This window comes from Sciurus vulgaris, assembly GCF_902686455.1.
Source record: "Sciurus vulgaris genome assembly, chromosome: 5".
Lineage (NCBI taxonomy): Eukaryota > Metazoa > Chordata > Mammalia > Rodentia > Sciuridae > Sciurus > Sciurus vulgaris.
The window spans coordinates 158,805,032-158,819,993 of NC_136465.1; the positions used below are offsets into that span (position 1 = coordinate 158,805,032).

General features: G+C 37.5%; 1 protein-coding gene across 5 annotated transcripts in view; it reads left to right on the forward strand.

The window, feature by feature from the left end:
• APAF1 (apoptotic peptidase activating factor 1) overlaps positions 1-14,962 on the forward strand; it is a 100,821-nt gene that overhangs the window by 69,828 nt on the left and 16,031 nt on the right. For all 5 annotated transcript variants that reach the window (XM_079142097.1, XM_079142096.1, XM_079142095.1 and 2 more), the window contains 3 exons: positions 7,578-7,703; positions 9,460-9,579; positions 12,597-12,713. In XM_079142097.1, the coding sequence (XP_078998223.1) occupies positions 7,578-7,703; positions 9,460-9,579; positions 12,597-12,713 (363 nt within the window). The remainder of the gene's footprint in view (positions 1-7,577; positions 7,704-9,459; positions 9,580-12,596; positions 12,714-14,962) is intronic.

The following is a 14,962-nucleotide window of genomic DNA, read 5'->3' on the forward strand; positions in this document are numbered from 1 at the left end:
TCCTCCCACCCCTCTTTTCCCTCTATACAGTACCTCCTTCCTCCATTCTTACCCCCCTCCCACCTCCCATTATGTGTCATCATCCGCTTATCATCAAGATCATTTATCCTTTGGTTTTTTGATATTGGCTTATCTCACTTAGCATGATATTCTCCAATTTCATCCATTTGCCTGCAAATGCCATAATTTTATTATTCTTTATAGCTGATTAATATTCCATTGTATATATATACCACAGTTTCTTTATCCATTCATCAATTGAAGAACATCTAGGTTGGTTCCACAGTCTGGCTATTGTGAATTGAGCAGCTATGAACATTAATATGGCTGTATCTCTGTAGTATGCTGATTTTAAGTCCTTTGGGTATAGGCCGAGGAGTGGGATAGCTGGGTCAAATGGTGGGTCCATTCCAAGTTTTCTAAGGAATCTCCACACTGCTTTCCAGAGTGGCTGCACTAATTTACAGCCCCACTAGCAATGTATGAGTGTACCTTTGTCCCCACATCCTCGCCAACACCTGTTGTTGCTTGTATTCTTGATAATCGCCATTCTAATCAGGTGAGATGGAATCTTAGTGTAGTTTTGATTTGCATTTCTCTTATTACTAGAGATGTTGAACATTTTTCCATATGTTTGTTGATTGCTTGTAGATTCTTCTGTGAAGTGTCTATTTCCTTGTCGATTAGATTATTTATATTCTTGGTGTAAAGTTTTTTGAGTTCTTTATAGATTCTGGAGATTAGTGCTCTATCTGAAGTATGATTGGCAAAGATTTTCTCCCACTCTGTAGGCTCTTCTCATTGCTGATAGTTTCCTTTGCTGAGAGAAAGCTTTTTAGTTTGAATCTATCCCAGTTATTGATTCTTGCTTTTATTTCTTGTGCTATGGGAGTCCTGTTGAGGAAGTCTGGTCCTAAGCCGACATGTTGAAGATCTGGATCTACTTTTACTTCTATAATCTGCAGGGTCTCTGGTCTGATTCCGAGGTCCTTAATCCATTTTGAGTTTAGTTTCGTGCATGGTGAGAGATATGGGTTTAGTTTCATTCTGTTGCATATGGATTTCCAATTCTCCTAGCACCAATTGTTGAAGAGGCTATCTTTTCTCCATTGCATATTTTTGGCACCTTTGTCTAGTATGAGAAAATTGTATTTATTTGGGTTTGTGACCGTGTCCTCTATTCTGTACCATTGATCTATCTGTCTATTTTGGTGCCAATACCATGCTGTTTTTGTTACTATTGCTTTGTAGTATAGTTGAAGTTCTGGTATTGCGATACCCCCTGCTTCATTCTTCCTGCTAAGGATTGTTTTAGCTATTCTGGGTTTCTTATTCTTCCAGATGAATTTCATGATTGCTTGCTCTATTTCTGTAATGTATGTCATTGGGATTTTAATTGGAATTGCATTGAATCTGTATAGCACTTTTGGTAGTATGTCCATTTTGACAATATTAATTCTGCCTATCCAAGAACATGGGAGATCTTTCCATCTTTTAAGGTCTTCCTCAATTTCTTTCTTCAGTGTTTTGTAGTTTTCATTGTAGAGATCTTTTACCTCTTTGGTTAGATTGATTCCCAAGTATTTTATTTTTTTTTTTGAGGCTATTGCAAATGGAGTTGTTTTCCTTATTTCCCTTTCAGCTGTTTCATCGCTTGCATATAAAAATGCTTTAGATTTATGTGTGTTGATTTTATAGCCTGCTATGTTGCTGAATTCATTGATGAGGTCTAGAAGTTTTCTGGAGGAGTTTTTTGGATCCTCTAAATATAGAATCATGTCATCAGCAAATAGTGACAGCTTAAGTTCCTCTTTTCCTATTCGTATCCCTTTAATTTCTTTAGTCTGCCTAATTGCTCTGGCTAGAGTTTTGAGGACAATGTTGAATAGAAGTGGTGAAAGAGGACATCCCTATCTCGTTCCCGTTTTTAAAGGAAATGGTTTCAGTTTTTCTCCGTTAAGAATGATGTTGGCTATGGGCTTAGCATGATAGCCTTTACAATGTTCAGGTATGTTCCTACTATTCCTAATTTTCTAGTGTTTTGAGCATGAAGGGGTGTTGTATTTTGTCCAACGCTTTTTCTGCGTCAATTGAAATAACCATATGATTCTTATCCTTAAGTCTATTGACATGATGGATTACGTTTATTGATTTACGGATGTAAACTTTCCTTGCATTCCAGGGATGAACCCCACTTGGTCATGGTGCATGATTTTCTTAATATGCTTTTGGATATGGTTTGCCAATATGTTGTTAAGGATCTTTGCATCTATATTCATCAAGGATGTTGGTCTAAAATTTTCTTTCCTTGATGTGTCTTTTCCTGGTTTGGGTATGAGGGTGATACTAGCTTCATAGAATGAGTTTGGTAGGGTACCCTCCTTTTCTATTTCCTGGAATACTTTGAGAAGTATTGGAATGAGTTCTTCTTTTTCTTGTAGAACTCGGCTGAGAATCCGTCTGGTTCTGGGCTTTTCTTGGATGGTCGGTTTTTAATGGCTTCTTCTATTTCATTGCTTGATATTGATCTGTTTTAATTGTATATGTCCTCCTGGTTCAGTTTGGGAGGAGCATATGTCTCTAGAAATTTGTCAATGTCTTCAGTAGTTTCTATTTTGTTGGAATACAGATTTTCAAAGTAGCTTCTCATTATGTTATGTATCTCAGTGGTGTCTGTCGTGATATTTCCTTTTTCATCACAAATTTTAGGAATTTGAGTTTCCTCTCTCCTTCTCTTTGTTAGTGTGGCTAAGGGTTTGTCTATTTTGTTTACTTTTTCGAAGAACCAGCTTTTTGTTTTGTCAATTTTTTGAATTGTTTCTTTTGTTTCAATTTCATTGATTTCAGCTCTGATTTTAATTATTTCCTGTCTTCTACTACTTTTGCTGTTATTCTGTTTTTCTTTTTCTAGGGCTTTGAGCTGTAATGTTAGGTCATTTAGTTGTTGACTTTTCATTCTTTTCTGGAATGCGCTCCATGCAATGAATTCTCCTCTTAGTACCGCTTTCATAGTGTCTCAGAGATTTTGATATGTTGTATCGTCATTTCCTTGACCTCTGAGAATTTTTTTATCTCCTCCCTGATATTTTCTATTATCCGTGTTTCATTCAATAGCATATTATTTAGTCTCCAGGTGTTGGAGTAATTTCTGTATTTTATTTTGTCATTGATTTCTACTCTCAGTCCATTATGATCTGATAGAACCCAAGGCAGTATCTCTATTTTTTTGCATTTCCTAAAGGCTGCTTTGTGGCATAACATATGGTCTATTTTCGAGAAGGTTCCATGTGCTGCTGAGAAGAAAGTGAATCCACTTGTTGATGGATGGAATATTCTATATATGTCTATTAAGTCTATTTTATTGATTGTGTTATTGAGTTCTATGGTTTCTTTGGTTCGTTTTTGTTTGGAAGATCTATCTACTGGTGACAGCGGTGCGTTAAAGTCACCCAGAATTATTGTGTTGTGGTCTATGTGATTCCTGAAATTGAGAACGATTTGTTTGATGTACAGGGATGCACCATTGTTTGGGGCATAAATATTTACTATCGTTATGTCTTCCTGATTTATGGTTCCCTTAAGCAGTATGAAATGTCCTTCTTTATCCCTTCTGACTAACTTTGGCTTGAAGTCCACTTTATCTGATATAAGGATGGAAACCCCCGCTTTTTTTACTAAGTCCATGTGTGTGGTAGGTTTTGTCCCATCCTTTCACATTTAGTCTGTGGATGTCTTTTTCTATGAGATGAAGTCTCTGCAGGCAGCATATTGTTGGGTCTTTCTTTTTAATCCATTCTGTCAATCTGTGTCTTTTGATTGATAAGTTTAGGCCATTAACATTCAGGATTATTATTGAGACATGATTTGTATTCCCAGTCATTTGGGCTTATTTTTGGTTTTAATAAATTACTTTTATAAAATACTTGTTTATATTTATAATTTTGTAATTATAAAATATAATAATAATAAATAATTATTATTTATTAATAATAAATAATAAATAATAAATTCCACATTTAGGCTCTATACTTAACTAGTCCTGGAAGAAGTCTACCAAGTGAGTTATTCTTTTTTGTTGTTGTTGTCAGTGGACCTTTATTTTATTTGTATGTGGTGCTGAGAATTGAACCCAGTGTCTCACATGTGCTTGGCAAGCGCTGTACCAGTGAACTATACCCAGCCTGAGTTACTCTATTAATTTATTCAAAAGACAGTGAATTGTATTTTCCTTTCAAAGATGGATTCGTTTTTCCAACCTTTAATACTCCTTATTCCTTTGTTTGGTCTCACCATCAGGTAGTTTGAGGTAATGGGGCTTTACCCCGAAAGTAGAGAAATTCCTTTGGTTTACAGGTTCCTAGTGAAGGGACACTTGACGACTACAGATACTTCTTCAGTATTGGGTGCTTATTTCAGCAGTTTCTAGTGAGTTTGCCAGCTATTATTAAGGCTGTAGGGAAGAGGTGCTAAGCAATACACATCAGCGTGGTGGTATCAAATGAAAGTGAGGCGTGAGTTCTGTAAGCACCTCCTGATTCTTTTTTTCCCCCTTGTTTATTGATATGCGGTGCTGAGAGTCAAACCCAGTGCCTCACACATGCTAGGCAAGTGCTGTGCCGCTGAGCCACAGCCCCAGCCCCTCTTGTTTTTTTGATACCATAGATTGATCCCAGGATCACTTAACTCCTAAGCAGCATCCCCAGCCCGTTTATTTTTTATTTGAGACAGGGCCTCACTAAATGCTGAGGCTGGTCTTGAACTTGATTCTCCTGCCTCAGCCTTCCAAGTCTCTGGGGTTACAGGCACGCACCACTGCACCTGACTGCCACTGATTCTTTTTTTCTTTTCTTTTCTTTTTTTTTTTTTTAGTTGTTGATGAACCTTTATTTTATTCATTTATTTGTATGTGGTGCTGAGAATTGAACCCAGTACCTCACACATGTGAGGCAAGTGCTTTATTGCTGAGCCCCAACCCCAGCCCCTGCCCCTGATTCTTAAGTACAACAATACAAGTAACACTGAAGGACTTTCCTTCGGAGAACCTGCCTGTTGTAAGCAGAGGCAGTGAATTAAAGAGCTCCAGTTCTGTTCCACACAGTGGGAAAAAGTAGGGTGGTGCAGGCAGAGAGAGACCTTGAATTGGAAGATTCAGATCTACCAGGGAACTTGAACCTTGTCTGTAGATTCTGAAGGGAGATGTGGCTGGAATTTTCCCCTCTCTGAGGTTTGTCAGGATTTTTAGAGGGAGTGAAGGAGCAACCTCTTTTTCAACCTTTCCTGATGCTTCTAAGACCCTTATTCTCTTGCATACTTATCTTCCTCTCCCTCTAGGAAACAGTGTCTTCCTTCTTGAAATATAGGGACTTGGCTCAGAGGCTCTGAGTGACCAAGAAATGTTGGGGAAGAGGAAGAGAAAACAAGGAGGGAAGAGAGGGAAGGATTTTCTTTTTTTAAATGTTTTTATTAGTGCATTATCGTTACACATAATGTTGGAGTTCATTTTGATATGCTCATACATGCATGGAATATAATTTGTTCCACTTCAGCTCCTAGTACCACTTATTTCTTTCTCTTGTCTCTCAACTTCCCTTGTTCCCTTTCCTATACTCTACTGGTCTTCCATTTATTTATAGTTTTTTTTTAAATTAGTGCTTTATAGATATACATACAAGTGGAATTCACTGTGTATATTCATATATGTTCCTGGCATAGTTTGGTCAATTCCATTCCATGATTCTTCCCTTTTTTGTCTCTTTTCCCTTCTTCTCAATCCCTTTCCTCTGCTCCACTGATCTCTCTTCTGTTTTCTTGGGACTCCCCCCGACTCCCCATCCCTCCTTATTTCCATCTAACTTCTACATACAGGAGAAAACATTTTACCCTTGACTTTCTGTGTCGGGTTTATGGTCACTTAGCATGATGTTTTCCAGTTTCATTCATTTGCTAGAAAATGTCATAATTTCATTCTTTGTATCCATCCATATCCATCCATATGTTCACATATTTATGACTGTGTACAACTCTATTGTTTATATATATACTTCATTCATCTGTTGATGGGCATCTGGGCTGGGTCCATAACATGGCTATTGTGAATTGTACTGCTGTAAACATTGAAGTGCCTATATTGCTACAGTGTGCTGATTTTAATTATTTTGGATAAATACTAAGGGATAGTTGGGTCATATGGTAATCCCATTCCTAGTTATTTGAAGAATCTCCATACTCCTTTCCAGAGTGGTTGTATTAATTTGCAGTCCCACCAACAATGCATTAGTGTATCTTTTCCCCCACATCCTTGCCAGCATTTATTATTGTTTGTATTCTTGATGGTTGCCATTCTAACTGGAGTGAGATGAAATCTCAATGTAATTTTGGTTTGTATTTTCCTGATTGTTAGGAATGTTGAACATTTTTTTCATGTATTTGCTCATTTGTATTTCTTCTTTTGTGAAAAGTCTGTTTAGTTCTTTTCTCCATTTATTAATTGGCTTATTGCTATTATTATTGCTGTTGAGTTTTTTCAGGAGAGATTTTTCAGTTGTGGAATTGTTTTTCATGTCTATCGTTTAGCTCCGTATATTCCAGCTTAGACTCTAGAGATAAGGCAGAGGAAATTTCATATAATTGGTTTGTAACCATCGAACTAACTCACTGAATGAAAACCACTGGATGTGTGATGAAGTCCTGATTTTGTCCGTGCTAGTTCTGAAATCATAAAGTAGGTCTGTAATCAAAGTGTAATGATAGGAACTCAGGCACATATGGTACTTCATTAGACTGGAATGTATTTGGGTAATTTATAGCAGAACCTAGGACAAAATACAGCTGGGCTGGTTCCAGACAAAGACAATTTGTAATAAGCATGAATAACAACAGAAATGTGTACATGTTACAGTTAGTGCAGTAATTTATGGTTTTGCAAGAATTTGGGATAAAGTGGGAAATAGTCTGTATGTGGAAGCTGCTTATATTCATGCTATTATTTTTTTAGATTGAGTTTTAAAAAAATAGATAAACATTTGCATTATTCCAAAATCAAAGTTTTATAAGTTTTATTCAGAGAACTCTCACTATCATCCTTGTTTCTTCTCCATTATTTTTCCCTACCCCATAGGTAACAGTGTTTCTTTTACATATATAAGCAGACATCTATGTGCATATATATCCATATCTGTATCTGTCCATATGTTTACATATATTTATATCCCAACTGTTTTATAAAAGATAGTATATATATATACTCTTACATTTTGCTTTTCTTTAGTTAACAATATATCCCACAAATGAGCCATTATCAGGGTGTTTTTCTCATTGCAATTTGTGTAGTATTCCATTATGTGATTAATGTAATTTATTCAGTTGGTTTCCTATTGACAGTTGGATTATTTTCAGTTTTTGCTATTAAAATGTCATACAGTGAATAATCTTCTGCACAAGACATTTTGTATTATTATAGTTTGGGGGCTGTTTTCATAGAGGCAGTTTTGCTGAGTCATACTTGCTATTTCAAGTTTTCTTTCTGTATTCAAAATGCTTATGAATGTGATTTCCTATATTCTGTGTTTATTCTGTAGTTATGGAATATAGACTCATGTGCAAAGGTAGCTGATTGCAGAGGACATCTAAGTTGGGTTCATGGTGCGATGTTTTCTCCTGATGGATCATCATTTTTGACGTCTTCAGATGACCAAACAATCAGGGTGAGAAATACTAAGATTTTCATTTTAAACATTTACTGATGGTGAGTGAGATTTTCTACACCTAAGAAATTGATGGGTAGTATTGGGAAGAGTAAAGTAGGAAGCTACTAGAGTCATATTCTTCCTGGAAAAGTGCTCCCGGGTGGACTCAAATGATCTTATTCATGCAGACATTCACTGAGTATTACCATAGGCCAGGTGCTGGGGGAAGTCCAATGATTAAACTGTATTTTGGTTCATTTGTATGTATTACATTTGATTCCTGAGAGTAATTTTTGACTCTTTCCTCTATCTTGAATTCCCATATTCAATTACTCGCCAATTCTAATATATTCTGCCTTTCATTTTTCTCATCATTGTCTTAACTTTTCCATTCCTATTCCTAGGGTCTAATTACCTGTTGCCTCTCGTATTAGGCTCTCCCACAGTCTTCTTTCTTGCTTTCTACATGTTCTTTCAATATATTTTCTTAACGTGCAATATAGTCTTCCTTTTTTGGGGTGGGGAGGGTGCTGGGGATTGAACCCAGGTCCTTGTGCTTGCTAAGCAGTCACTTTACTACTGACTCCCATAAATGGTCATGTAATTTTTGCTTAAAACAAGTAGTGTCCCCCACCTACTGAAGTACTTCTAACTTAGTCTGCTGTTAAGCTTCTGCACAGTATAATTTTATTCTGTTCCAATCTGTCTTTCATTTTACTCCTACAGGTAACCTACATTGGACTGCTCACATTTCTCCAAAACACTGCAGTTTCCTGCTTCTGTACTTTTGCTTAAGTGATTTCTTTGGCTTTGAATACCTTATTTGCTTATATCTCTACTTTTGAATTCTTGACCATCTTACAGGTTGCCTCAAGCTATCCTTATTTGTGGGACTGTGTCCTGTCTCCCTTAATACCATATAATTCTATGTCGGTTTCTAAGAGTACATATTAAATTCTGATTTTAAGAGCAGATTTAATTTACTCTCCATCTTCAGCGCTCCCCAGCTCCCTGATCTATTCACACATTTTAGCTTATAGACGGCTCTTGTGTCCATGGATCCTGGACAGCTCATATAGTGTTTTATACAAATTGCATCTAAAACTTATTTAATATTTACTGTATGCCAGATACTGTGCAGAGTACTGTATGTGTATTAATTTCCTGACTCTCACAACAGTCCTTTTTGGAGCTGAGGAAATAGGCACAGGAAGGTTAGTTAGACCCAGAAAGGTCGTTGCTAGTTAACATGCCAATCTTGTTGAGCTGGAGCTAGAATATAAATCAACTAACTGCTTCCTCCATCGAGAAAGTCTTCTTTAAAAGCAAAGCCAAACAAAAGAAAAAGCTGTATTAAGAAGCATGCTGTTGCAGTACGTTTACTGAAATAATTGATTTATATTTTGGCGTAAGGGCTGTATCTTGTGGTCTGGTATCATACAGTTTGAGAAACAGCAGTGGTGTTTATCTTTGAGTAGCATGGGTTAATAGACTGCTCAAAGTTATAACTGTATGTAAAACTGGAGTTTACACTGAGGCATTTTGGCTTCAGAGCCCACAACTCCCAGTACTAAATGCTTCTCATTATAGAATACATTAATAAATATTTATTGTTGGAGGATAATGTAACAATTGGAAATTTTCTTACATTATAGACATTTTAATTGTGAAGCATGGCTTGTGTTTTGCTTTAAGAATAAAACTTATCTTTTCATTATCTCAGAGGATGAATTGATAATATATAATTATTTTAGTTTCTTTATCTCTTAATTAGGTTTGGGAGACAAAGAAGGTATGTAAGAGCTCTGCTATTGTGTTAAAGCAAGATGTAGATGTTGTATTTCAAGAAAATGAAGTGATGGTCCTTGCAGTAGACAGTGGAAAACATCTGCAAGTGAGTATTTTTTTAAGAAAATAATTTGAAAATTACTTTGGGTTGAACTCACAATTGTTTTGTTTTGGACTTGGGGTTAGGCGTAATTGTATAGTTCTAACAGGTGTCCAGTAGGCATTAATTGAATAAATATATGGGTCTTGAGCTACAGCTTAGACGTGCCAGTATTTAGAATTAGATTAGATGCTACTTCACTGTACCTCATTCCTGTTTTATTGGCATCTAAAGTCACATTCCTTGATTTGCATGGAATCTTTGGAATACCATGAGGACACACATGGCTTGTTAACAGTAGTGATTCAGACATGTCTGGTGGTATGCAAGGGGGATGAACATACTGTTGGAGTATTGCAGGGAAAAGATAACAAGGTCTTTGAAAGAACAAGGATTGTCTTAATTGGGGAAGGAGTCTGAGTCATCCAAACTGAGGAAGGAGCTGGACTTTATATACTGAAGCACGCCTTTTCATTCATTCACTCCCACATTTGTTCAATATTTACTGAATGCTTATTAGTCCTCAAGAAGGAGAGGATTGTGATATAACAGTGAAAGAACTGTTTGCTCCAAACAGTGTACTTTAGGGTGGGACACATAAGAGGAAGTCATTTTTCCACTGACTAACAAAGACTCCCAGAGGTCCATTGATGGAGGAATGGTATTTTGCAGCTCTGAGTGGTGGTAACAGAGAGAGCAGATGCCCCAAAGAGCATTGGCATTCAGCAGCAAGTTATTGCCACTGGGTTGGTGTTAGGTTGGTACCTTGAGTAAAGCGTCCTCCAATGGAAGTCCAGTGCAGTCGGCACTGTGTTGGTAGAGAAGTCCTGGGAGTGAGGGTAGTACTCACAGCAGGAGAGAGCAAACCCCTCATGGAAGATGAACACAAGAGACTGCCTTCATGGTGGCAGACCATGCAGAACAGCTGGGTAGTGGACCATTGTAGGAGGTGTCAGCATGACTGAGTGGCAGTGAGTTGAGGCTGAGAGGTGGCAGGAGCAGCAGCCAAAAACACCTGGGGGTAGGCGTGGCTTTTATGTTAACAGTGAGACATTCCCTCTTGCCCTGCAGATTCTTTTCCAAGATACAACTTGAGTTCACCTTTTTTCCAGATGGATTATAGTAGTTCCTTATATATTTTTTTCTTTTCTTTTTCATTTTTTAGTGGTGGTGAGGATTGAACCCAGGACTTGGCACATGCTAGGCAAGCGCTCTTTCACTGAAGAGTCTTTTAGGGGAGTGTTTCTGCACTGATAGTGTGATCTTAGGCCATCTTTGGTTACTGAAGTGTAGAAAGTGTCATAGTTTGGGTCTGGAATGTCCCTCAAAGACTCACCAGGTTCCCATCTATTGATGCTATTGAAAGGTGGTGAAAACAGGAGGGGGGCCTAGTTGAAGGAAGTAGGTCACTGGGGGTGTGTCTTTGAAGGCTGTATCTTGTCCCTGTCCCCTTCCTCTCTTTCTTCCTCACTTTGCTTTCTGATTGCCTTGAGGTGAGCAGCTCTGTTCTGCCGTGTGCTCCCTGCCACCATGTGTCTCACCACAGGTCTGTAGCATTATTGCCAAATGACCATTGGACTGGAACCTCTGAAACCGAGCCAAAATAAATTATCCCCCCTCTAAGTCGGTTTTCTCAGATATTTTGTTACAGTAACGGAAAACTGACTAACACAGGGAGCAAGAACAGGAGTGAGAGGATGATATTGAGATAGTGAAGTAGAACTGGTGAGGAGAGAGAAACTGAGCAGAGCAGGAGAGAAAGAAAAGGAGCATGTACATGGAAGAGCTGGAGACAGACCAGCAGGGTAGGATAGGACTTTATCAGTTCTAAAGTTGCAGAGCTCAGCTTGGTATAGCGGAAAGAACATGACTTTTCACTCAGGAGACCTAGTGCAAGTTCAGACTGTTTATTCACTAGTTCTGTGATGTTGTAAATTATATCACTTCTTTGAGCCTCACTTTCTTCACCTATAAGACCCTTTTTAATCTTCAATAGTCTGTGATCTGGTAATAGGATTAATTATGAATCTAAATTCAAATTATGGATATCTGGGAGTAAATTGTTCTTGGTGTGTGATAACTTGTCCTCATCTACAGTGGGAGTCTATGTCAAGCTATGAGACACCCCAAAATATGGTCTGCTCTTGATTTTTGAGAGAGGATTATATTCAGCTTTTAGTAATCCAGTCTTCATTTTAAATATCTAATAGATTAGAATATGTTTGGAAAAGTGTTGTAAAGGAAAAGCTATTTGCAATTGCCCCTATAATCTTTGTAACTGAAACAAATTTGACTGCTTGTTTCATTTGGAAAAATCAAGAATTTTAGATTGTGACACTAAGTGAAAGGGAATATCTGACAGTTGTAAGCTAGAGAAATGTTTTTCTAGATCACATATCTTAGTTAAGTGATAAGGAAACTTTTTTTGTGGGATTTCAAAATTGGGTAACCTTAGTTTAAATATTGTAGATTCGGTCACATAAATTATGCTTATGGATTCTTTTCCAATATCCCCTCACCTTGCGCCCCTCCCCAGGGGAAAAAAATCTTAAATTTACCATGTTGTGAGAGTGATCTGGAGGATAAAAAACAGCTTAAATTTAGATTTGTCTTTTTATGTAATGTCTGTCTCAGTCTCGTTTCACCAACCCCTTTGAAAAATGTCAGAAAAGTATATTTTGACAAATGATAACCCTGTTAAAAATGGACTTTGTGAAGAAATGGAAAACAGGGTGTGGAGCTAGCTGTGGGATTATGAATCAGACAGATGTGTCTCAGGTGGTGGGCCCAGCAGCTGCTTTTAAACCTTCTAAGGCTTGTTTTATTTTATGAAAAATGAAATGAAAAGAAAGCATGAAGTCTAAATACAGCTGCTGAGATCGGGATGGGGCTTTGTTGTTCCCCAGGGAGCTGCAGTTAGTTATTTTCTGTTTTATTTTATGTTTTTCAATTGAGGCCTGTGTTCTAAGGAAGAAACACTGCTCCTGCGACCTAATAACGGTTTGTGCCTTGTTTTTCATTAGCTCATTAATGGAAAAACAGGTCAAGTTGATTACCTGACTGAAGCTCAAGTTAGCTGCTGTTGTCTAAGCCCACATCTGCAGTACGTGGCATTTGGAGATGAAGATGGAGCCATCCAGGTAATCAGTTCTAGTCTTCAGAACTGTGCAGGAGAGTGATATGTTTAAAACTAAGTACATGCGTGGCATTCTACACGTACACACTGGACAAGTCTCCCAGTGATCCGTTAGGCACTGTTCTGTTAGAACCTTATCCAGTTGGTTGTGTACTTTTCAGATCACCTTTACTACTAATCCTCATGCTTTTCATGTTTTTTCATTCTCTACCTATTGTTTTTGTTGTTCTGCACACATTTCAAACACTGAGATTTAGCCAACTACACAAAAGCATTTTTTTCCTTCCCCTCTTAGAAGCTCAGAGGTGTAGAATGTAAATCGTTTCCATTTTGCATTGGGAATTTCAGTGCAGGGAGGACTATTCTTGCCTGTTCTGCCCCGCCCTGGTTTTTTGACACTGGATGTTAGAAGTATACCTGTTCACCACCTGAGATCCTCGACTTATCTAAGAAGACAAATTAAGTCAAAGTAGAATCAGGTCATAGGGAGAAAAGGTAGTATAATAAAAATAATTTGGATAAGAATATTATTTATCACAAATGAAATTCATCACAATAGCACACTTTTTTTGTATATAATTTTTCAGAGAATATTGACTCCTTTTCTCAGTTTTTCTCACCCAGGCTCATTAGCCACATTTACTTTACTTTGGACTCATTTTCATACGGAATTATTTTCAAGACTGTATTGTTCCACAAAGAAGAGATTGAGTGCTAATACACAAAGTGAAGAAGGAAGTGACATTATTTTATTACATATTTCCTATGGTCATTGTAGCTTGGATTTGGAGTCAAGACTTCATTTTTCTCTTTATTGTGAAAAATTTATTGTTAAGATGGGTGCTATTCTGAGAATGTGTATTGTGGTTATTAAATGAGGTATGATTGTACATTTAGAGGTAAATCTTAGTCTTCCCTCTCAGTCTCACCTCTCAAACTGTTGTATATTATTATTTATTCTGAAAAGGTCCTTGGTTCCTCTTTTCCTTTTACCTGTTGCCACGCCAGCACCACATTCTTTTTGTTTGTTTATTTGTGGGGGCTGGGGATTGAACCCAGGGCCTTGAGCAAGTGCATGCTAGGCAATTGTAGAATTGAGCTACACCCAGACCATGTTCCTTTTGTTTTCACCATCAAATCAAGTCTACCAGGTAGTTTAAAAAAATAGTTCACAAAATATGTGCTTCATCCACGTCCTTAACCCCTTCAAAGTTATCAAACAATATATATATATATATATATACATAATAAACAGTGTGAAATTACCAATCTGACTTTCTAAATTTAATTTTAACCTATAAAATGGTAATTTCATATGGTTCAGCCCAAAAACATAGCAGCTAATATTTATTATTTATTGTGTCAGATGTGCTCATTGAATTATTACAACATCCTAGATGTTAGATACTTTTATTCTTGTTTTACAAACATCTGATCTCTTAATTTCCACAACTTTCATAATTAGAACCAGTATTCAAAGCCAGGTCTCTAAGCCTTTGTGCTCAACTATTATGCTACTCTGCCTTCTCCTGGAGGAATTATGAAATTGTCCATCCTACTCACTTAGGAAGGCTCCCATTTACACAATTCTCCTGTGCTAGTCTGCTTTTCGTTGCTGGGACAAAATATCTGAGAACTACATAGCAGAGGAAGAATTTATTTTGATTCATGATTTCAGAGTTTTTAGTCCATGGTCCACTGGCTTCATTGCTTTGGGACCAGTAACAAGGCAGAAACATCATAGCAAAAGGGTGTGGCAGAAGAGAGGTGTTCACCTCATGGCAGCCAGGAATCAGAGAGAGAGGAAGGGGCTGGCAACAAGATAAAGTCACCAAGGACATGCCCCTAAGGACTCACTCCCTTTAGATTCTATTTCTATAGTTTCTACCATTGCCCAACAGTCCATTTAGATCATGAACTCTCAGTGGATTAATCCACTGGTAAGGTTAGTGCCTCATGATCTGGTCACTTCTCAAAAGCCCCACCTTTGAACATTCCTGCATTGGGGACCAAGTGTTTAACACTTGAGCCTTTGGGGGACATTCTAGATCCAAACTATAATACCCCTTTGTTTTCTGAGGGGCCAATATGGAGACATATGGTTTAGGTTTGAATTTGTGGGATCTCCAGTTATAGCTCCATCTGTATTTTCCTTCAACTTTCTTGAGTACATTTTAATTTGGTCAAAGAAACCATATTTACTATAGTAGGGGTGGGAGTTCATTTGAAAGCATTTTTTGACAGTCACTTTTT